At 34.1% G+C, this 24,343-nt stretch overlaps 2 protein-coding genes across 4 annotated transcripts; both read right to left on the minus strand.

The window, feature by feature from the left end:
- Positions 1–12,274: 12,274 nt before the first annotated feature.
- Positions 12,275–19,055, minus strand: LOC132173330 (putative RING-H2 finger protein ATL21A). 3 transcript variants are annotated; one of them, XM_059584801.1, is made up of 2 exons: positions 18,331–19,055; positions 12,275–12,903 (listed from the first exon to the last, which is right to left on the minus strand). In XM_059584801.1, the coding sequence occupies exons 1-2, from the start codon at positions 19,001–19,003 to the stop codon at positions 12,428–12,430; spliced, it is 1,149 nt and encodes a 382-aa protein (XP_059440784.1). In that variant the 5' UTR covers positions 19,004–19,055; the 3' UTR covers positions 12,275–12,427. The 3 variants fall into 3 exon arrangements, with proteins under 3 accessions (XP_059440784.1, XP_059440785.1, XP_059440783.1); XM_059584802.1 differs by lacking the exon at positions 18,331–19,055 and adding an exon at positions 14,804–15,512; XM_059584800.1 differs by lacking the exon at positions 18,331–19,055 and adding an exon at positions 14,777–15,512.
- Positions 19,056–19,885: 830 nt separating this feature from the next.
- LOC132174388 (RING-H2 finger protein ATL22-like) lies at positions 19,886–21,263 on the minus strand. Its single transcript, XM_059586050.1, has 2 exons — positions 20,564–21,263; positions 19,886–19,947 (listed from the first exon to the last, which is right to left on the minus strand). Exons 1-2 carry the CDS (start codon positions 21,261–21,263, stop codon positions 19,886–19,888), a joined length of 762 nt encoding a protein of 253 aa, XP_059442033.1.
- Between the last annotated feature and the right edge of the window lie 3,080 nt (positions 21,264–24,343).

Consider the following 24,343-nt stretch of genomic DNA (forward strand, 5'->3'; position numbering starts at 1 on the left):
ATATGGTATTAATAAAAGTTTTGAGTTTGAATTATAACTCCACTACTTTAGCCTCTAAAATATTGGAAAAATGATTTTTCTCTATTTATGGTCACTGCGTCTTTTTTAAAATTTAAATAATATGACATCATTTATACAGTTAGATGCGCCAACTTTAACACAATATATTAGCACATCCATTTAGAAAAAGGAACAGAAAATATGAGTTATTTGTTTTAAAAATCATGCATTTTTTTTTTTTGGGGGGAATTGTAAAATAAATACCAACAAGTAATCTCCTTAATTAGTCTACCAAAGGATTATCACATTTTTTGAAAGAGAAATGTTAGGTTTTTAATTTTTTTTTTTTAAAAAAATTGAGTTATAAAATAACGTATCACAATCTCATCATTTTATGCCTCTATTTACTAAAATAGTCGATTACATTGAATGATGACGGCAAGATGATACCCTTTAATTTTTAAAAAGTACATAATTTTAAAAGTCAGAATGTAATTTTATCAATCACTTATCATTTTTTAAGTTGCATGTTTTAAAACCACAAATCAAAAGGGCCGGAGACATCTCTTGAGTTTTAATAGAACCCTTTAACGAACAACAAATAAATAAACAAGGGGAAAAATTAGTGATGTTGGAGAAAGAAAAAAAGAAACAATATCGCAAGGCAAACCGCAAACCCACCGAAGTACGAGATGCTATCTGATATGTACCTCCAAAAACTCCAGCACTAACCGACGTTGACCCCAACCTTATCAGATCATGCAAATTGGTCCCTGAAATTTGTGGAAATTTGTCGGTTTGATATTCATGAAATGTTAATTAAATAATTAATATATTGATATAGCGTGACATGGTGGGTTGCAGCAAATAACATTAATAAACAGCGGATATATATTTTTAAATCTTGAGACTATCAAATAATCAAATAAATCTTCTTAAAACAATAGATGATATCTAAGGTTTAAGAAAAAATAAATAAATAAACGCAACTTTGAGTATTCTTATTCAACAAACTCAATAATAATCTAAATCTGCGTTAATAATAATCCTAAACCTAATAAAACATGAAATAAAGTCGGTTATTGAAATTCTACGAGGCCCGTCTAGACAGGACATACCCCTTCCGGATGTACACTAAATAAAAAGTGCATAAATGAAACATAGTGTCGTCCAGTTTTTGAATCTTCTCTTTATTGCCTGTTTTGACCTAGTAAACGTTGAAATTAGCAAAAACTTGTGAAATATGACTTTGTAGATCTTTGAGTTAGCTTTAATTTCTAACGCTACCAAACGTACTCCAATCAGAGGTCCGAAACTCTAGATATGACATTTTTAGTAAAAATCGTTAGACGAAGATAACATAGCCGTTCGGACGATCTTCAGACGAGGCTCTCAGGTTGTGGCTTGTTCGGACAGGCTGCAGACGAACTTGCAGATGAGACTCATCGATTTATATATATATATATATATATATAGTAATTAAATATGGTATTAGAGTAAAAGTTTTGAGTTAAAAGTTAGTTTTAAGCCATTAAAAAAAAAAAAAACCTAAACTTATAATGTTAAAATATTAATTAAATAGTTAAATTTACATTTAAAATTTTAAAATAATTGTGATTTAACAGTGGTTGACTAACTCAATCGGTGACTGTGATGCTTGGCTAATGGAATCGGACCACGTTAATTACGTTTTCCTTTTCCTGAGGGACAAAGCAGCCTACTCGATCTCTTGTCATATCTAGTCTATGTTCATTGTTTATCATTATAAAGTAGGTCTATTTCCGAGGAAAAAAAAAACAAAACACGTACAAATTACAAATATATTTATGGTGGTTTTCGTCGTTTCCGAGTAATACCATTGCGAGACCTATGGCTATAATGTTCTCAATTATTTTACAACTTGTCGACTAATTAATGTTGCCCACTTTAAAAAGTTTTAATACGCTCGTGACTCACATATTTAAACCTAGCTATCAGCTGCACCAAGCTATAAAATAGTTATACACCAATTGTCCTTCTAGTATCTTTTTGATTCTTAAAAGCCTTATTTCAAGAAGGTAAATGACTTTCAATTATTTTATCTATCTTTTATAATTTTTAACACGTGTTAATATATGATTAGAGAGTGACATGTTGACACGTGTTCAAAGTTTTAAAAGAGTTATATATATATTCAATCAACCAAGTTTTGTTAAGCATGGGTTTTACTCTCTTATCTTTGCCACGTGAAAAAAAAAAAAAAAAGAAAGGAAAAATTATGATATGATTTACTAATGTGCACGGAATTGAATGGCCTCATATTGCAAGAATCTTGAGTTAATTGGCTGTAGCATATGCAGTCTTAATCCTTAAGATAAATTAAAAAGGGCATTTTGACTTCATCCTCACTAAAATAATAATTTGAAAAAACACATTTGGCCTCCAACCAAACCTTAATTAGGTCAACTTTATCTGATTTTTTTAAAAAAAACATATGATGTAAACATGACTGGACAAATTATACCTAAATTAACTTCCTTGAAATTTACTTGTGATATATATATATATATATATATATATATATATATATATAAGCTTTGGCTGAGAACAGCCTGTATATATAAGTGGGTTTTTGTTGGTCAACTTATGAGTACTTAATTAATGACTAAACCAACAACACTTCACCTGCTCATAACAATTTGAATTGCAGATCTGAAAGATCTGAAGAAATCAACCATTAATTGATTAAAAAACAGAGGAACATATATTTACAGCATGTTTGATGTCCAACTGGCTTGCATATTTTATGTCAATTTGGTATAAAAATCAATATCTATCCCATAGTCGACACATTCAAAACCTGCGGGCACCTATGTGTTACTGATATCATGCCAACGTTGTCTGGATATGATAGCATCTATCAAGTATCAACTAGAGGAATATATATGCATGATAGGATCAATTCTATCCCGTCACAGACTATGACAGGAGAGGGTGCCGGGGAAGACAAGAAAGAGGTGATATATTCTAACTAGCTAGACATTGACATTACGTGACCGAAAATAAAAATGGCGTGTCAATTATAAAAGTTTTATAAGGGTGAATAACTTGTAATTTTTTATTCTAACTTTTGAAGAGTTTTTTCAAAAAGTTTTCATTTCATTATAACAAATTCTTTGTGTTGATTGATTTAATGCTTTCAATATATTTGGTAATCGTTATTTGTGTGGTTGATAGTTTTTAAATTCCGCATTATATTGATAACACCTATCCAACCCTCCTAGCCTTCTAATTAAGTGTTGAGTTGGAGTCATTGGACTATAACTTTGAATTGATATCAGAGTCTTGGTTCACTTCTTTTGGATTGATTTTCTGAGTGTGATCTTAACATTATGCAAAAACATTCCATTTGCTTGTTGGTTACAATAGACTATAGACCTTAACATTATTCAATGTAAATGATAACCAATCAAATTCTTGAGATCTCTTTTCGATTGGGTTGTTGTATATTTTCCTAACTTTTCCTCAATTTTAGATTATAGAAGCCTTCCTTGTATATAATTCATGTACGAGGGTTTTGCTGTTTTTTTTCAATAAAATTATTATTCAATTCCAACGATACTGTACATGTTTCTAATTAATTAACTACCAAAGTCCTTACAAAGACAAAAAGGACTCTCAACTTCTTGTTGGAAAATGTAGCTCCAAGACAGTTGTAAAAATTACAATGAAAATAAAATTGGACATCCTGTTGTGCCCCAATGGAACCTTAATTTCTAATGATGCCGAAGCTGTCTTCAACTTCCTTTGTCTTTGAGTTTACTAGCTGCCAAAGTGAAGGAAATGAGTGAGATAATTAATTTAATTAATGTATGAAGGGAAGATTAAAGCTAGAATTGCATGAATACTGACCTCTAAGTTGAACTCTTTCTTCATTGCATGCTTTCTCAGATAACCAAACTTTGTAATCCTTGCTAGACTCCAGCTCTCCGGCTGTCGTTCCAATTGAAAAGACCAAGTTCATGTATCAGACCTATGCATTCATACATGCGCAGGGGCAGGGATGGCACTCTTGCTTTGAAATTTTTCTTTGAGTAATGTTACATATTACACTGATATTCCATTATCATCCCACCCTCATCCTACTATTATGATGCATGTGACAGTGTTAATCAACTCTTAAATATAATTTTTTTAATAAGAGCCGATTCAATGATAGATTTTTAGTGTCATATCACCATAGTAGCTAGAATATTAGTAAAATGTTTGTGTGGTATATAGCATTACTTTTTATGCTAAAAACTACATTTTATCATAAAAATATCTCACAATGCTAACGTGATAGTCCTAACTAACCCTTGGATTAGTAATTGGGACGGGCATGTTAGCATTGTTGGATATTTGTGAGTTATATATATTATTTTTTCCACTTATTTATTGATTTCTTTTTTTCATTTTAATTTTAATGTCGATCAAATCCATATCTCCTTCTTCTTCTCCTCATTCTTCTTCTTCTTCTTTTCTCCTTCTTCTCCCTCTCTTTTCTCGATCTCTCTCTATACGTTGGGTTTCTTCTTCTTCTTCTTTTCTCCTTCTTTTCCCTCTCTTTTCTTGATCTCTCTCTGTTGACGCCAGCATCAATCTCTCTGTTGGGCTTCTTTTTCGTGTGATTTTGGCTCTTGCGGCTTGCAATCCAAAAATGGCACACACAAAATCAACCATGGATTCCAAGAAGGTAGCACAAAACTTCACTTCTAGAATGGACTTAGATTCACAAACATCTAGTGTCCTCTTGATTGCTTTGGCTTGAGGAAAATTTTGAGGAACCACCAAATGAACGACCACCTATAGAAATATGCAGGAAAAAAAAGGTGATCAGTAGATCCAGTTAAAAAAAGACGAAAAAAAAAAGGAAAAAAAGAAAAAGAAGGAAGAAACGTGAAATGGGATGATAGTGTGTTAAACTTTTAAACCAAAAAAAAAAAAAAATTCAAATTAGAAAGGAGGGTTGAATCTGTGTTCAAAATTTTAGTGTTAGTTGAACAATAAACTAACACTATCATTAGTGTCGGTTACTGTTCAACCAACACCATTTTTAATTTGGTGTCGGTTGAATAGAAACCGACACAATCCAAACCGACACTAAAACCTGTTTTTTTTGTATTGACTTCTTCCATGCCTCAATGTGTAGATCCATGGCTCGCATTAAAGGTCACATGCGTGCCCTCTCTGTTGCAAGAAAAATTGACATCAATTATGAATGATGGGATGAAATAATTAATCCACTCATATATATTTAGAGAGGATTAATTAGATTTATCTGCTATTACTAGTGTTTTTTTTGAAGATTTGGCAATGATTTTTTTTTTTCCATTTTATTTATATCCTTTAAACCAAAAAAAAAAAAAAAAAAAATTGTTAAATCACAAGTAATCTGCTTAAATTGATTAAAACAATATTAAAAGTATTTAATTAATATTTTAATACTTTCGTCATGCATGGTTCATCTCCTCCTCAACAAATTAACCTTCTTCGCTCAGATTCTATTTCTTAATACTTCCCTTCAAGTTGGAGTGAATATTGATCATGACACCCAACTTGCCAAAGTAGGTGATTAAATTGCTTGCGTCAAACCTATTGACTAAGTAAATTAATTGTCAGGTTGTTGATTGGTAGCTAGGCACGCATATGAAAAGTTTGATTTGTGATTTTCTGTAGCATTTGCCTAATGATGTGACAATCAATCTCTAAAGGTTTTGTTTTTTCATAAAAGATATATAAGATTCGAAGCGATGTGAATGGTTGCTTAATTTATTGTCACAATACAATTTCGCTAATTGTGAATGTGAGTGGTTTAGGAATGATATGGCCACTCTCAGATTGGCCGATCTAGGTGGCCAAATCCACCCAGGCCAAAAGGGGTGGATTGGCCACCCCCAAGCTTATTGGGGGTGGTTTCGGCCCCGCTTGGCTTGGGGATGATTTCGGCCACCCCAAACCGGCCAAGGGTATATCCTTAATTAACCTCATGAATAAGGTCTCATTTTTTTCGTTTTGAGCACGTCAATTTCTTCTTGTTATACTTCGGGTCATGAGTTTTATTAGTCAATATTGATAATCAACGAAATAGATTATTCATACACAGCAGCTTGTATCTTCTAGAATTACGTATCTTATTAATTATAACAACATAAATAGAAAGGCGATTTTGCTGCAGAAGAACCAAACTTATTCAAGTCCCAACCTCTTGTTTTCTCTCATTAGAATCTGCATAATAGAAATTAATCAAAATAAGTACTTATTTTCTTTTCAAATAACAAAACTAGCTAATATTTTCTACTTACGTTGAACAGTCAACCTCGCCATTAGAAAAGCGTGACAGGGTTAATGACACCGCTTGGGCAGAGAAGCAACGACTGAATTATCGACAAAAAAGTTTGCTCTTTCTTAAACGCACTGATCACACAGCCTGTCGATCTTTCTTAGAGGGGAAGTACGAGCCAAGGTACTTGAGACTATCGCAGCAAGAAAGCCATGAAATTATCGCATGAGGGTGCAGCCATGGCTGAAGCAGAAACCATTATAAGAAAATAATGGCTGCTAAGACGACCTTGGCTAGGTGAATTATGATTATTGGCCTTAAATTTCAAACTAAGCTGATTGATTGATAATGTGTTTGATGTTGTGAAGTGATCGAGAAGTGGTTTATATAGGTGTGTACCTGTTCTAGTAAGCATGCATGCAAGATGATAAAAATGAAAGAAAATAAAAGATGAAGCTCACGTAAGTGTTGTGAAGATGAGGAAAAAACAAAAGAAGATGGTAGAAGGCAAGCTTCTCGTGAAAGCATGGCTTTCACATGAAGCCAAGGAATAGTTGTTTTATAAGGGGGACGCTCCCCCTCATTTTAAAAAAAGCAGGCCGGAGAGAGAGAGATAGAGAGGAAGAGAAAGAGAAGAAGGAAAAGGAGAGACGGAGGAGGAAGAAAGAAAAGGGAACAATCTCTGGGTAATCTTTTTTAAGGATTCTAATCTTTATTTCATGTTTTCCTGCTTAGTATTTATTTAGATTAGTGTTTTTTATTTTTTATTTTTTATTTTTATTTTTATTTTTATATATAAGAAGGGAGGGAAAAATGATAATCATGAGGGTTTTTTTTTTTTTTAAGTGTTATGAAAATAGGGTTGTTAATCTAGTGATATTTCTTAAAGCCAAGGTCCTACTCTTTTACCAACATAAAAAAAATTAAAAAAAAAAAAAAATCGTCATTGCCAATGGTCTCAAGAACATTGGCTCTATCGTACTTTTAATCCGGGAAAGATCAACATGACATATGTGGGGTATTCCTTTCCTAAGTCACCCACATATGTCGTGTCGATCTTTCTTTCTTGGAGTTGAAGTACGAGCCATGTGTACTTAAGACCATTGCTGTAATTTGGCGGAGAACGGAGGAGGAAAACTTGTCACTGCATTAAGAAAGCAGTCGATCTAGGACAAAGCCAACTTTGAATTTGGGGACCTAGAGTCAAAAAAATTTGGAGATCAGATCAATCGGCAAAAAATATTTTAAATTATTACTTTTTTTATCTTAATTTTCTTTTTGCCTTAATTTTTTTTTTTTTTTTGTAATTTGGAGGGAGATTAATTAGGACCACTGCAGTTAGGGGTGTTGTTATGTGAGCAAGCCGCTCGCGAGCAAACTCGGGATCGGCTCGTGCTCAACTCAATTATTAAATGAAACATTTCGTGAACACAAATTTTGGTTCGAATATTAAACGAAGCAAGCTCGGCTCGACTCGGTTAGGCTCATGAACAAACTCGTATAAGCTCGTGTATATATATATATATATATAATTTTAAGATTTTAATAATTATGAGATTTATAATTAATTATGTATTACTTAGTTTTATATATATATATAAACTAAGTAATACATAATTAATTATAAATCTCATAATTATTAAAATCTTAAAATTGCATTTATATTTAAGCGTTAGAGAATGAAAAATTTTAAACCCTTCGTGATCAAAGAGAGAGAGAGAGAGAGAACAATCATTAAAAAGACATCGATTCAATTAGAGCAGATCCACACGAAAGGAAGAAGAATCAAGCAGAAACTATTGAGGGAGATTGCAAAAGACACAACTATTGAAGAATCAAATAGACCCAAACACTATCATTACCTGTTTGATGAGCGAGAGTGAGAGAGTGGAAAATGAGAGTTCAGGTGGAAGATGCGTTGAGACTGGTAAGGGGGATTGAGAGAGAGACGTTGAAAAAATATTTTTTTGTAGGGGGCGTTGTCCCAATGCAGTCTGAATGTAACCTGTTAACTTGTCCCACATTGTTAAGAAAATATTATTCTCCAAATTTGCTTATCTATAAAAGGATGTATATCCTCTCTCTTTGAAACCAAATGCCTTGCTGTATTGATTCAGGCTCTATACTCGATTAGTTAAGCTAAGCAAATACTCATATGTAAACTAACTTCTTAAGCAGTTTAAGAGTACTTGAAGTTAAATATTTTTTAAAAAAACAAAAACATTAAATATAAGAGCCAGCTCACAAGCTGGCTCGGCTTGACTTATTCTTAGCTCGAGTTCGATTTTTTTTTTGCTCGACCTTGAGCTCGAGTAAAATTTAAACGAGCCAAGCCTGAACAAGGGAAGCTTGCTCAAGCTCGGCTTGTTTATACCCCTAACTGCAGTCCCCCCTAAATCTGTCTCTGAGCCGATCCACTCACGCCGGTCAATTATTGGATACGCCGGTCAATTATTGGATTATTGCTCTCTGGAGTGAGTGTAAGAGTGCCACCCATATCTCATGAGTCATGCCCACTTTGATTGTTCAAAGTAATGAGTTTGAATAAGGGAGCAGTTTGGCCATTACTTTGAACATTCAAAGTGGCCATATGAGAGAACTAGCAATTTCTGTTGGTTTCCAGACTCTTGATCATATTATTTACTTACTTTCTTTCTTAGTTCTCTCCTTCTTCACACTATAAACTCCACGGTGGGCATGCATGAATATTTCACCTTTCTCATTCTAAGTAAGAGTTATATTGTTAAAAACAAAAGATTAAAAAGAAAGAAATTTTACTTCCCTCTAATTTATTTTTTTGGTTCTCTTTTCTTAAACTTGCCGGGTAGAAAGTTGTCCGGCCACCTGACTCAATGAGAATTTTTATTTACAAACTGACGATTTTGGCCAACTTACTTTACTCTGCCTTTATCCAGTCAAGCTAAACACAATAAAAATTTGTTTCTTCGATCAATAGGTTTTTTTTTTAAATTATTTTCGAGCTTGATGCAATTTTAATAAAAATAAATAAAAATAAAAAACTTTAAAACAAATGAAGCAGCATCATCAGCGCTCATGATGCATGCTGTATTTATACATGACCTAGGTTCACGGGTCTTGTAAAAAATTATTAACTATACTTGAAATACTAAATATGATCGTAAGGATTTCGATGCAATTGAGTTTTAGGGAAATTTAACAAACCTCAAGCCTTGAAACTTGAAAATGAGTTGAAGTAAGCAAATTTATATTTGAACGACAATTTATAACGAAGAAGAAAAAAGATCAACTTGAAATCATTTTTTTTTTTTTTATCTGTTTCGTGTAGTACTTTCAAATACCAACTTGATGATCATCAATTGCAAAATAGGATGTGATACTATCCGGATCCAGCTTACATGCTAACATTAATAAAAAACCCTATTAATTTCAAGCCACCCAAATTGGTAAATTGCAAAGGTACATATAGTACTCACACCCTAGAAATTAGTTTCACATGGGTGGGTGAATTGTCCATATATATTATTCAAATCACATGGAATATTGCTCTATAAACAGAACCTTGCAAACCACCTTAATATCTTTGTATTTCTCTCAATATATTATTATAAGATTTTATATCCTAATCATATTCAGCTTCTTCCACCTTTGGTATTATCCACAAGCAAACATAGGAATATTTGGCCAGGTAATTGACTAAAGAAACGAAGGCTTGCACGATCATGGTTACAACCCAATTTTCTAAAATCCAAAATTAGATAGAAACGCTGTACATCATTTCACAAAAGAAATACTTACATTTGCATATAAATTTATTGTTTTCCAATTGACTTTCACTCGAACATCAACTAGTTGTGTGACATTAATTTGCTATCATCCATAATCATATATGGAGATGTCAGATCTATTTTACTCCCATGTTCCTAGCAATTTATTTGATCGTTTGAGAGAGAAGAGACCACTTGCACCTTATAAACCTGGTCCGAATTCTACATATAATATCAAGTAAAATACCCGAATGAATAGAACACAAAGGGCATATATATATATATAAAAGTATATCAAAACAATATGGGAATAGTGGAAATTTGGCAAATGGCTGTCCAGCAATTCAAACATTAAAACTCTGCTGCAATGCATTCTGGTATTTACAGCTTTTAGTTTATGTTAAAAAAAAAAAGAAAAAAAAAATTCATTTTGTTATGCAGAAGAGGTCTTCTATTTATGTATAAGAATGAGTTAGGAGATCGATGAAGAAAGATGTGTAGGTTTGGCCCGTTTGGGAGAGAAGAGTTCTTCTATGTCCATCCAACAAGGGAGATAGTTAGAGAGAAAAAATGTGTGATACCCAAAAACGGCTGATTTTATGCCTAAAGCTTTCTATATAAACCACTGGCCGGATTCACAATTTCAATCACCAACTTCAATTAGATCAGCCAACCATAATGAGTAAACAAGCGATTCTAGCCGTTATGATCTTATTGGTGTCATTAGTCATGGCTTCACCACAGCCACCCACCTACAGTAAGATACGAGAGCAAATGCGTGCTTGCAATTCATATTTGAGTCGAATGGTGGCCAAGCCATCTAAGGATTGCAGTAGAGGTGTGGAGCAAGTAGCCAACTATTAAAGTAATGATTAAGTGATTAAATTTATCTCTTCTTAATAATTTTTTAGAATAACAGATAATTTAACATCGTATCAAAGCCAAAACTCCTCACGTGAGGGGTCCCTTCCTATCAGCTTAAAAATTTGTCTACAACTGCATTAGGCAGTCATCATATCAATATGGATATGCAGTTGCAGACGAACTTCTGATCATACCATTCGACTCAAATATGAATTGCAAGCACGCATTTGCTCTCGTATCTTACTGCAGGTGGGTACGTGCCTGTGGTGAAGTCATGGCTGATCACACCAATAAGATAACAACGGCCAAAATTGCTTGGTGACTCATTATGGGTGATTGAAATTGTGAAGCCGGCCAGTGTTTTATACTTTATATATATAGAATGCTTTATGCATAAAATCAGCTGTTTTTCGTTATCACACATTTTTTCTCTCTACCTCCCTTGTTGGATGGACATAGAACACCTCTTCTCTCACAAACCTACCCATCTCTCTTCATCTCCTAACTCATTCTTAATACATACATAGAAGACCTCTACTGCATAACGAAATGATTTTTTTTTTTTAAAAAAAAAACATAAACTAAAAACTGTAAATAACAGAATGCATTGCAGCAGAGTTTTAATGTTTGAATTGCTTGACAGCCATTTGCAAAATTTCACTATTCCCATATTATTTTGATATACTGAAATATATATGCTCTTTGTGTTCTATTCATTCGGGTATTTTGCTTAATATTATTTGTAGAATTCGAACCAGTTTATAAGGTGCAAGTTGTCTCTCTCTCAAATAATCAAATAAATTGCTTGGAACAGAGGAGTAAAATAGAACTGACATCTCCATATATGATTATAGATGATAGCAAATTAATGTCACACAACTAGTTGATTTTCGAGTGAAAGTCGATCAATTGGAAAACAGTAGATTATGTTACCGCAATAGTTCTCCATGCATTTCATCTTTTATGTTACTGCATGAGGAGAAGCCAGCATGGCTGAATATCCATAATCCAGTAAAAGAACAATTACTAGGACCTTCATGGTTGGCCTTAAGTAATAATATTATTAGTTTAAATAAGGAAATTAAAATCACCCTGATTTTCCAAAAAGAGAAAGATTCTTTGATATGCTTAAGGGCTTTTTCTTTTGGTAATTCTAATGCTTATTACTCCGAGGCTTCTCTAATTATCAAGAAAAGTGATGATCAGTCGCTAATGACTTTCTAAAAATTAAATAAATAACAATTTGTAGAATAGTATATTCTGGAATCTTATTTTGCAGTGAATATTGCAAAAAGAAATCAATTTGTACGATAGAATTGGATGGAATTTTATGTTGCATGCAATGAATGTTGAGACTTGTGTATAAAGGCAAATTTATTTATTTTTAGGAAAATTGACATATTCTTTGTATATTTATTTAAACAGAAACCAAAACTTTTATAACATACAACAATCAATCTCTCTCAATATAACTTGAACAAATTATATACAATGCTAACACAATAGTTTATGTTGATCATAAAGATGGTGACAACGACGTAGACGACGACGACGATAATGATGAAGGGGTAACCAGAGCTGACCCATCAGGCGAATTCCGACAGAGAGGGCATGTCCCATTAAGTTTTAGCCACTCGTCTATGCAATTAACATGGAAATAGTGATTGCACTCCGGTATAGTCCTTAGCTCTTCCTTAGGCTGATATTCAGACAAGCATATGGGGCAAGTGTTGTCACTAGGTTTCGGTAATCGCCGGCTCTCACCGAGCAGTGTCTTTGGGTATGATTCTATTGTCGGCCCGTCGAGACCCATCGCAAGGACGCTCCGTTGCGGCGAGATATTTATGCTGGTGAGCTGTGTGTTGGGGTTGTGTCTACGCCTATAAACCCTTATTCTGCCACAAAGGTAACATGAGAGTCCAATGAGGCACAAGAGTCCGGGTATTCCCACCCCTATGATTATGCCGTACTTGGCACTCCTTGGAAGACCACCTAAAAGAGAGGAAACAATTACAATAAACTAATTGATCATATCGATAAAATATCAACAAATAGTTAACCAATTTGTAAAAAGTGAGCTGTAAATATCTAATAAAAGCCTCCAATGGTTTTACCTTTCCCAGTTATATAAACAAACGACAAATATTACACGTAATTTTTCTAACATCATCCTAATAGAATGGACTCTCTAATTGAAATACTAATTAATTAAGGGACTTGTGAGAAGAAAAAAAAACAAAAGGAAAAGAGAAAACGAGTTGTAGCGGGTTGAATTTGATTACTTGTTTCGTGAAGTCAAAGCACCTGAGGGCCCAAAGGATCGATTTAACGTTTGAAAGATGCAAAGATGGTGGTTTGGAGGTCAACCTCCGTGTTTGTTGAAAACACACCGACGCCATTGCTTTGAATATGACACTTCCAAGGTTGAAAACCATCTCCCAAGTCCCACCCAAAGAATTAAAGCTGTGGGAGCATTAGAATCTTCCCTTCCTGCTACTTTGACTGAATTGTTATGTCTACTTTGAATCTTGGAAGTTGGAAGTGTTAGATTTCTTCACGGTTCTTGAAGAAAGCGATCTCCCACCCAAACAAATGGGTCACCGTTATGCGTGTATGCCGTAGGAATGTTGGACTTTGTCATGCTTCTGGAAGAAAGCGATCTACCACCCAACCAAGTTCAACCATATGGGTGTGTGTATGCGATCGGGATCTCTACGACTAGTTTCTAATAAATGTGAAAGACTTTTTATAAGATTCTCGTTTGTCCAGATGGACCCTTTAAAACCTACTTGAATATGTGCGTTTCATGACAATTTGTTCTTTTATATTTATTGTCTAAATTATATATTAACAACGGGGCCTGTGGGGAACTTTTATAATTGTTTGTGGGATAATAGAAAATAAGCAAATGCATTTAAGACGATTGAGATCCCGAGCGGAATGGATGCGTGTGTGTTTTCATGCTGTGGAAGTGTTCTACTTGTTCATGGTTACTGAAGATCGAAAGCGATGTTCCACCAAAAACAACTAGCAATGTGGGACCTATATAGTGAGTTTGTCAATGATCAAAAGCCTCCTCTTTTTCTCTTTTCTTTTGTAAAATAATTGCAACAAGAAATGAAGAACCATCATGGAGAGTGGAGAAGAAGACAAGGCCAATAAGTGGTAGCTATCTGTCTCGATCTCTCCGTGGAAGTTGTAAAGTGCTAGGCTTATATATATATTCAAATCGAGCTTAGTTTCTTTTCTTTTCTTTTTTCTGTAACTTAATCTTTTGGATAAAGATAAATCAATATTAATTAATCAAATAAAGAAAGAAATATGTGAAATTTGGACGGCCTAGTTTTAAGGGATCATGATCTAACATTTTTTCGATTATGATATACTAAAACTAGGTAGGAAAGGGGTTGCGGAACTCACCTTCTCAAACAAGTGACTCGAGCCGCCTAATTTCAAAGAATAATGATCTAAATATTTTAACTAAAATCTAGTGATCAATTGTTTAGTGAAGATTTGAAGTCGTAAATCACATCTCGTGTACCTATAATTTCTATTTTTATAGTTTTTAAGAGGTAATTCAATCAGCTAGAGACTACGCATTGTGCAGACATGTAAAAAACAAAATATCCATATTTATATAATTTCGCTACAAATCAATCAATAGATTTGTATGACTCACAAATTCAATGATTATGCAAGAGAGATGGACCTAGATGCATGTGCTAAAGATGTCCATGTAGACTGTAGTAGCTAGGTCTCATATATGTTATTTATTTCAAAATATAATATGACGAAAAAATATAAAGTTTAAATATCATTCTAATACCTTAAAAAACAATTTTGAGTCAAACAATTTAAAACGTACCATTCTTTTTCGATGAATAAAACAAACCAATGCTGCCTGGAGCATTGATTAAGCATTCAACATCCCGGCTCGAATCGCTGCGGACGCAGTCTCCGCCACGCGCTACACATTCAACGCAACTCGGCTCACTCCAACTCAACTGGACCGACTGCGACGGCGACATTTCCGGAAGCAAAGCAGTATGCGTTGCTCTACACGACGGCGGTGGCCACGAATCCTCACGGTAATCACTCGGCGTCATCCAGACGCTAAATCCGTGGCCGCCAAGGCAGGAAATCGGCCACGACCTTGACATGTTTGTCACGTTGGAGGAGCAGTTGAAGAAGGTGAAGTTCCAGCCAAAAAATTGGGTATGGAAAGGGGAGCCTCTGAGAGTGAAGTTTTGAAGGGTCCGTCGGAAAAAGCAGTCGTCTGGGTCGGTGATATCTATTGTTTGCTCTAAGTAATCGATGTCTTGGACGACGAAGTCGCCGGAGTGAGGGAGGGTGAGGATTGTTTGGTTCTGGTTGGTGCATGAGAGATCGAATCCGGCGTAGCCGCATGATTCCGGTTGATCTTTGAATCTGAAAGGGAACCGAACGGGAGGCCAACTGCCACCGCAATATAGAGTCTCACAGACTGTGACTCTTGATGATATGCGAGGGAAGGAGAAGAAGAAGAGAGTGGAGAAGAAGAAGAAGAAATACTTTGAGGAAGACATGATTGTGGAGGTGGATGGGAAGCACCAAAATATTCTCCATGTGGGGGGATGGTATAATATCTATAAGATAAAGTACTCCAATGAAAAGGTTACATCCATGTGAGGTGGAGGGTGTAATAGGAACAATGTTTTCTATGTTCGTTTGGACCACCCTCGTGGTGCACGAGAGTTAGAGACATATTATATACACTCTTATTTTTATATTTTTAAGTGTATATCTTGGCCACTAGGTATTCTAATACTTTTCCTTAAATTTTATTTCTTAAATGTTTTGAACCCTACATTCATTTAAGAAAAATAAAATAATAGAAATTTATTTATTTATTGAATTGATCAGATAATTTGGAAAAAAAGAATTTGAAAAAAAGTGTTAGAATGTTTAGTATTATCCTTTTAACATTGGTTACAAATTATTATTAAATTTTGAATCAATTATTATTAAATGTAATTGTTTTGTATTGATCAAAAAATTAAAACATAAAAATATAAAAATGAGAGGGAATATAACATTTTTATACGAATTATGGTAGAATAGTAGTTGACAAGTTGTGTATGAGTGGGTGCAGATCGACGTCAACGCATAAAAGTTATAAAGCATAGATTGCTTCTATAATGACAATTTGAAAGTGCACAAAGTAGAGGTTGATAATTAACATACTCGAAAAAAAAAAAAAAAAAAGAATAAAAAAGGACGGATAGAATTGACCAGACATCAGACGATGATAATTGGCAGGTCGGTGTTGGACGGGGAATAAAACAATTGGACACGATTAAAGTGTAAGGGTTTTGTGGTAGACGTCAGAGACCGACCAATATTAATAACCCGATTGATCACATTCACAATACCCATGTATATTCTTTCTTAGTTTCAGGGTTGGCCGGTTTAGCGGCCTGCATTTCCTTCCCCCTCTTCATATCGGATCTTAGCATTATTTGTAGCTTTTTTGAGATTTATATGTTTTATTTGCTATGTTACTATATACACTACAAAAATTAAGGTCATTAACGGTGACAATGAGCAAAAAGTTGCTGCTATTTACAAATACCGGCAATTGTTATAACCATTGATTTCGATGAAGTCGAAAAGGCCATTTTCCATTTTTCGCCTTTGATGGAATTGAAAGCAATGAAAAGTGTCCAACTTCGAGTCTGAAAAGTCGGTGCAAGAGTTGGCTCGAAAGCTTGGAATTAGGCTTGACTTTATTGGTCTTTTCTAAGATCTAAGAAAATGGTAGTGGGCTACATTGAGAAAAAAAAAAAATTAAATTAAATTAAATATCAACGGCAGTGGTGTGGTGGCTTGCACGGGGTTTAGAGAGAGATAGAAGAAGATGATGAGCGCCATGGTGCAGCTGTTTTTGCAAAATATGGAGACATCGTAGTGGGACATGCAGGAGGAGAAGATGATGAGCATGAGCACCATGGTGCGGTTGTTTTTATTGGGTGCATAGGTGCTAGAAAGAGACGAGAAGATCATGAAGACGAGTGTGGAGTTGCGGTGGTGCGAAGAGAGATATGAGAAGAGAAGAAAATAAGAGAGACTGAAAAACAAATGGCACAAGAAAGGGAAGGAAAGAAATTTAGAGGTTTTTAAGGGATATTTTTTTTAAAAAAAAAAAATCTTATTAGAATATAAAACGATATAGTTTGGAAATTATTTTTATTAAATATTAAAAAGGGGCTGGTGGGTAGAAAATATAAAACTTCTTTTGTTTTCGACTATAGTCTTTGTTTTTATTATTGATTATAGTCTTTGCTTTTTTAAGAGAAAAGTAGTATGTCTACGTTTCCCTTAAAAAAAAAAACAAAGACTTTTATGAAATGGAGAACAGAGTACACAATAGGCTGGTGACCCTACTAATGGTATCCCATAATATTAAACCATAGAAAGTAGGGGTGGTTTCATCTAAATATTATAGTCAATCTTCCTCGATCGAGTTTCTTTACCAAGAACTTTTCAAGATGCGACTTATATCTAGACAAGACTAAATGGGAAATTGGAATTGGGTGCAAGTGAGCGGTTGGTAGGCTTTACTTGTTCGAATAAGTGTTTAGACAATTCCAACATATACTCAAACACCTATTCAAGTAGACAATGGCTCATTTGTCTCTTGGTATTGCATATAACATCGACAATTCATTGCGCAGGATCTAAGAAAGCCGAAAAAAATCATTTTCTCTATTAAAGTTGTATAGTGCTAGAACTAAGGAAATAGAGCCGAGGCCCGTACACCTAGGGGCAAAACTATAGCCAATGGTAAGACGACACTGGCTTTCAAATTTTAAGAACTCTTCTAGAATTAGCTTCTTACCCCCTCCTAAAAAGCTTACCTAGTTTTAGTTCTCTCCGTATCTAAAATTTTAGTTCGGCAACTCCGTGCACCTACTCTTAGAAAAACACCCTATTATTTAATCACTTCGTCATTTAACTTTTTAAGGGTCCGTTTGAGATTGTGATTTTAATAAGTGCAATTTTAAAAATTGTGTTTTTAAAAATTAAGTTTTGAAATTGTTACTTTTTTAAAATTGCAAAGACGTTTGGTAAAACATGTTAAAAAGTACTTTTTTATTCAATATTTGTTATGAAAAATTGTAATTTTGGTTTAAATTCGCGTTCTTTCAAATAAACATTCACTAACCTGCTTATAAAAATCACAAATTTTTTTCCTATTTTAAATTAAGTGATTTTTAAATCGTAATGTCAAACGTCTTACGTTTTACAATATCTTTTAAAAACTTAATTATTCTTGTGAAAGGACAATCTCAAGCGCACCCTAAGGATGAATTATGTCAAGCAAATAAAAAAAAAAAAAAAAAGACCAATCTTGCAATTTGATGAAACAATTAAACGTACCATTGCTTGGAACATTAAAGCATCCAACGTCCGGGCTCGCAGAACTCACAAGGGCGCAGTCTCCACCGCTAGCTACACATCCTCCGCAACTGGGCTTCCCCCAAATCAACCGAACTATCCCGTACCGTAGATAGGGAAACATAGCCGTCGAGATTGCTCGACATGTCGCCGGCGGTGGGAAAGCCTCCACGTAAACAGTCTGAGCGATCCAGACCGTATACTCATCGCCGCTAAGACAATTTATCGGCATATATAAAAAATCAGACGTCATCGTCGCGTTGGAAGAAGAGCAGTTGAAGAAGGTGAAATTCTCAAGGGAGTCGAAAAGGAAATTAGGAGAGACCGAATCAGTGAAGTTTCGCATGAACCGTCCGGGAAAGCAGCGGTCTGGGTCGCTGATATATATCGATTGGTCGGAGTAGTCGATGTGTCGGACGACAACAGAGTCCCCAGACTTCGGGAAAGACAGGATTGTCCGGCTTATGTTGTCGCATGAGAGATCGAATCCCGGATAGCCGCACGATCGGTTTTGAGAGCTTTTCAGTCGGAAAGGGAACTTAACGGGCACGATGTCATCACAGGATGTAGTTTGGCAAATGACAGCTGCTGATGATATGTGAGGAAGGAGGAAGAAGAAGAAGAAGGTGGAGAAGAAGACATGGAAGGAAGCCATAATATTATGCTCAAGAGGGATACGCAGTTTGGTTAATAAAGCAACATGGGAAATTGGGGATAGCTGGACAGGGACTCTTCAAAGTCGACAGAGCCTCTATTAAACAAAAATCCTCCAATTACATCGTGACAGCAAGTCAGTAGTTGAGGGAATATATATATATATATATATATATATATATATATATAACTTTCAAACAATTTGATGATGAATAACTGATTTTAATTGAATTTTCTCCCTTACTTAATACATAAGATGTACGATGGACTGTATAATTATCTCTAAAACTCGTTGATCACTGTGCCTCGACAAAGAATTCAACACATGTGACATACGATCAATAGAATATTGAACAAGTCGAAGCGGAACGAAAAGTAAAGATGTCTAGAAATTAAGAAGCCCTTTGTTTATCTTGTATTGCACCCAATTTCTTTGTTTCCAACTTAATAAATTGCTCACTCATTCAAACTGCTTGACTGTCCATCAGAAAATTGCAATTTCTTAGAGCATTATTTCACAGAAAACTCGGATTTGACTTGATATATATGGTTCGTGGGGAAAAAAACAAAAGAGCAAACAAAGGAGGAATAAGACCCTTTTACTTTTCAAATACCAAGTTTGAACGATTCTTTCCTACTCCGATTTAAAAAGCAAAGATTTATAGGAAATGGACAAAAAGAATAAATCATATAGCATGAGGAGCACCGGCCGGATTGGCATCACTTAGAATTGGATGGCTGAATTGTAGTTAATCGGAAGAAAACCCGCAGATAGGGTCCACCTACTAGAGCAAATATGCTTGGACTTTGAACTATATATTTAGGATAATAGAGCTCCATTAAAATCCTCTCTCATTACGGGCTCGGACAAGTTACAATTTAGTTAATGAATTGCAACTAATCTTGATATGAGGAGAACCTTAGCTACTATGTTTGTCTTTGTTCCTAGCAAAAGCAATTTGATAAAAGAGTAATGCTATTTTCTACGCCTATTATATAAAGTGTTTTAAGTAACTTTTAAAAAAATAAAATTATAAGTGATTGATCTTATAAGACACTTTAAATATATTAAGTCAATCCTTATAAAATTGGTGTGATAAATGGAGGCGAAGAGATGGAGATAAGAATCCTCCATTTCATGGTGAGGAATTAAGGTAACGGTATATATACTAATGTCATATTATTTAAATATTTTAGGGGAAAGTGCAATATGTACTTTCAAATTATTACTCAATTGACAATGCATTTCTAATGACAAAAATACCTTTAATAAAATAAAAATAAAAATTTCAAAGAAAAACTAACAAATTGAAAAAATCAGAGTATGAATTTTTATTTTTTATTTTTTTTTTCAAATTTATCGCGATAATTTTGTTTTATTGATAAAGATTTTGGTCATTTTTATTTTTGCTAAGGTAGTAGATTTAGGGTTATATGAACTTTTTCTAACTTTTTAAAAGACGAGTCAACGTTAACATATCTAACGCGCTAACATTAAAATCTAACCATAAAAATAATTAATTAAATAGTAACATATATGATCCTATTCGAGAGAACGTACCATTGCTGCTTGGAGAACTCAAGGCTGGAAAGCATCCAACATCCAGAGTCGTAGCACTCTTGCGCGCACAGTATCCACCGCCGGCGACACATTCTCCACAACTAGGCTCACCCCAAGTCAAATGCATCAACAGCCGTGTCGGCGACAGTTGTGACATAGGAGCCAAAGCCATCAATATCACCTGACACGACGGCGGCAGCGTCATCAAAAACCCAAGATAGGCACTCGGTGTGATCCAGATCTTATAGCCGTCGCCGCTAACGCAATCAATAGCCTGCCCATGTATCATCGTCACGTTGGCGGAGCAGTTCAAGAAGGTCACGTACATTCGAAAGGCTGGGAACTGGAAAGGAGTGCCGGAGAGAGTGAAGTTCTGCAGAAGGCGTCCGGCAAAGCAGTGATCTGGGTCGTCGAAGTCGATATATATTGATTGCTCGTAGTAGTCGATTATTTCGACGACGACGTCGCCGGAAGGGAGAGTGAGGATTGTCTGGTTTTGGTTGTTGCATGAGAGATCGAATCCCGGATAGCCGCACGACTGGTCGGCGTCGGTGCCTTTCAGTCGGAAAGGGAACTTGACAAGCGGGTTTTCGCTGTCGCCACATGACGAGGTTTTGCAAATTACGGCGCTTGATGTTATTTGAGGAAGGAGGATGAAGAAGGTGAAGATGGAGGAGACGAAGACTTGGGAGGAGGCCATTTGTGTGCAAAAACTATTTGTCTAAAAACTGTACAGTTTATTAAATATAAGTCTAAAAACTGTTGGTCTTGTATTTCATCAAATTTCTTTATTTATTAAATAACCAGAAAATTACAAATGTTTTAGAGCATTATTTCACTTTCACAGCTTCGAACGCGGTTTTGACTTGACATACGGTGCATGTGGAAAAATCCAAAAGACCAATAAAAAGACGGAAAAAGACCTTATTTACTTTTCTATAGTTTGAAGAGGCCTCTTTCTAATTACTCCAATGAAAAAAAAAAAAAAAAAAAACTTAATTTGTTTGTTTAATTTTTTTAAGATGCCTTTTTGCTTTTGTTTTATTGGAATTCTCTGTCTGAATTTCATGTCATTCAAGCAAGGAATAAGAAAGGGAGGCGTAGGGCATACGTGACTCGAGTAGATGGATTCTACACTTCGAGATGATCAAAACACCTAAACTTCGTACCTTATTTTCTTATTTTTTGACAAAATTGCACAAAATGCAACAAAAGCATTTTGACGAACACCGTCAAGACAGTAGACCGAATGTTGTTGTCTAGTAAATTCAAAGGTTGTAATTACCTAAAGAAATTCTTATTTGTACAAATGGTAATTTAACTTGGAATGAGCATTAAAAAAAAAAAAATTAACAATACTTCTTTTATCCTTTTGAGTTTTTTCTATGTGAAAAATGTATCATGTCATTTGATGTTTTAGTGATCAAGTGGTTGTCATGACCATTGTGGAGTAGATTCATTGCTTGAAAAAAAAAAAAAATGAAAAAAATAAGTAAAGTGAGATTGAAGAATTACTATTGCCGGTGAAGATTGTCAATGGTGGCACAGTCTGACAATTAATATTAAAATTTGAACGAAAGCGTCAAGCGTGTACCATACGCAGATGATGGAAACCACAAAATTTGGCTGCATCCATATAACCATAGGAAATGATTTATCATATAATTTTAACAAATAAACATGTATAGTGTCTCTTTATATGTGTATTTGTGTATGCTGATGTAAAATAAATATAAATGAGTCTTAAATTTAATTTTATAGTAAATCATAACTTATTATTTCATAATATTTTAAAATAAACTAAAAACAATCAATAGGATTAAAAAAAAAAAAGTACATTTAGTATGAACTCTTTTTCATTAGGGAAATGTTAAGTGTTTATATAGTGTTATTCTGGTGTCTTCCCAACTATGATGTGGTTTTTAAAATCATCAATAAATTAAAAGTTAATACTGATAATCTCAAATTCAACGATAATTTTAAAAGCTACAGCACAGTTGGGAGAACATCATGAGAACACTAGAAAAACACCTAGCATTTCAATTTTCTTAATGAGATCACTTGAAGCTTCAAAAAACAAAGTTAGGCCAAAATAATATTGTGAACCAAAAGTCACTAATTAAATGGGAGCATTTTCAATTTTTTCAAGCGGAAAGAGAGGACAAAACTAAAAGAAGATTTTAGAAGAGGGGCAAAAATATAATTTTGGGAGACAAATTTATATATATATATATATATATATATATATAATCATATTTTAAGAAAATTTATTTTGTAAATTTGATATGAACTTAACACAAAATTAGTCAATTAGGGTGGATAGATTTATTTAATTAAATGGGTTGAGTGAGAGTTGACATCTATAGTCTTATATCCATATTTAGACACACGACACTAAGGGTGTTAATTTTTTATACAACTTGCGAATTTGACACAAACTCAACACGACATTAGCAGATTATTATTGAGGGTCAAACTCGTTTAATTAAGTGTGTCAGGTTATAATTAATCTATATAATCTTATATTCGTATCTCAACACACTAAAACGAATCATCACTCTTACTAATGGATTCATATTGTCATTACTCTTGGAAAGGCATAGAGGGATTCCTCTTCCTGAATTTTCTGATCGAATTCTTTGAAATTAATCAAAAAAAATTTTGAGATCCTGTTTCGACAAAGTGACGTAGCTCTTCGTTTTTGGCAATATTTGATCGTGTACCCCATGGAGGCCCATCCCAGCAGTGGGCTTTGATGTGGATAATTATGGTTATGCACATTGTAAGCCCAATGATGCATTAGTCCAAGTATTATGACGGCCATATCACACTTTCAAGGACCTTTTTTTTTTAGAGGGAAAATAATTCTAGTCTCATTAATTGATAAATAATTACGCGTATAAAGCTCTTACATCATATAACAAAAGCTTTGAGAAAATCATAGTCGAAGCTACAAGGTTACAAGTTATAGATACATACATAACAATTTGACATTCAAGACCTATCTATGGCATCAAAATCTGCTAATTCATAACTAATCTTTAGTTGTAATAACATGTTTACTTCAGACAGACTCAATCCGATATATAGGTGGCAACGTCTTACTGCCGAAACTTATCATCTTCGACTTGCAAGCCAAAAAATTATTCACATCCTCAACCTAACAAGCCAGGACCACAAAATACAAAGAAAGTATTCTAATATAACATAAAGGAAAAAACTTTACTGAAGACCTCTAAACTTCTACCTGATTTGATAAACTCTTCATAAACTTCAAAATCTCTTAATTTAATCTCCTGAACTTTTAGTTACTCTCAATTTGAACACATCTGTCAGATTTTAAACGTTACATGACGTTTACACCCCTGACTTTTGTATAAAATTTCAACTTCCAAAACTTTTTTATTTAAAAAAACAAAAATTAGGGATATTTTGATATTTTTTTTGTATTTTTAAAGGCTAAAATTGACATAGTGGTCCAAATTGAAAGATTTTGAAGTTTAGAGAGGGTATTTCAAAACGGGTGAAAGTTGAGGGTCTTTAGTAAAATTTCCCCTAACATAAATATGAGAATAATTTTGAGTGTTATTGTACTTTTTGAATTATTTATTAAAGTTTAAATACGAAAAAACCTAAACAAACAAAGTTTGGTAACAATTTTTTCTTCTCCTTTTAAAAATAAAATATTAAAAAAAAAATCTAAACATAAAACATTTAAAATTACTTTAATTTTTATGTTACATTAAAATAATTTTTTAAATAATAATAAAAAAAAGCATC

Source organism: Corylus avellana, chromosome ca3, assembly GCF_901000735.1.
Source record: "Corylus avellana chromosome ca3, CavTom2PMs-1.0".
NCBI classification, from domain to species: Eukaryota; Viridiplantae; Streptophyta; class Magnoliopsida; order Fagales; family Betulaceae; genus Corylus; species Corylus avellana.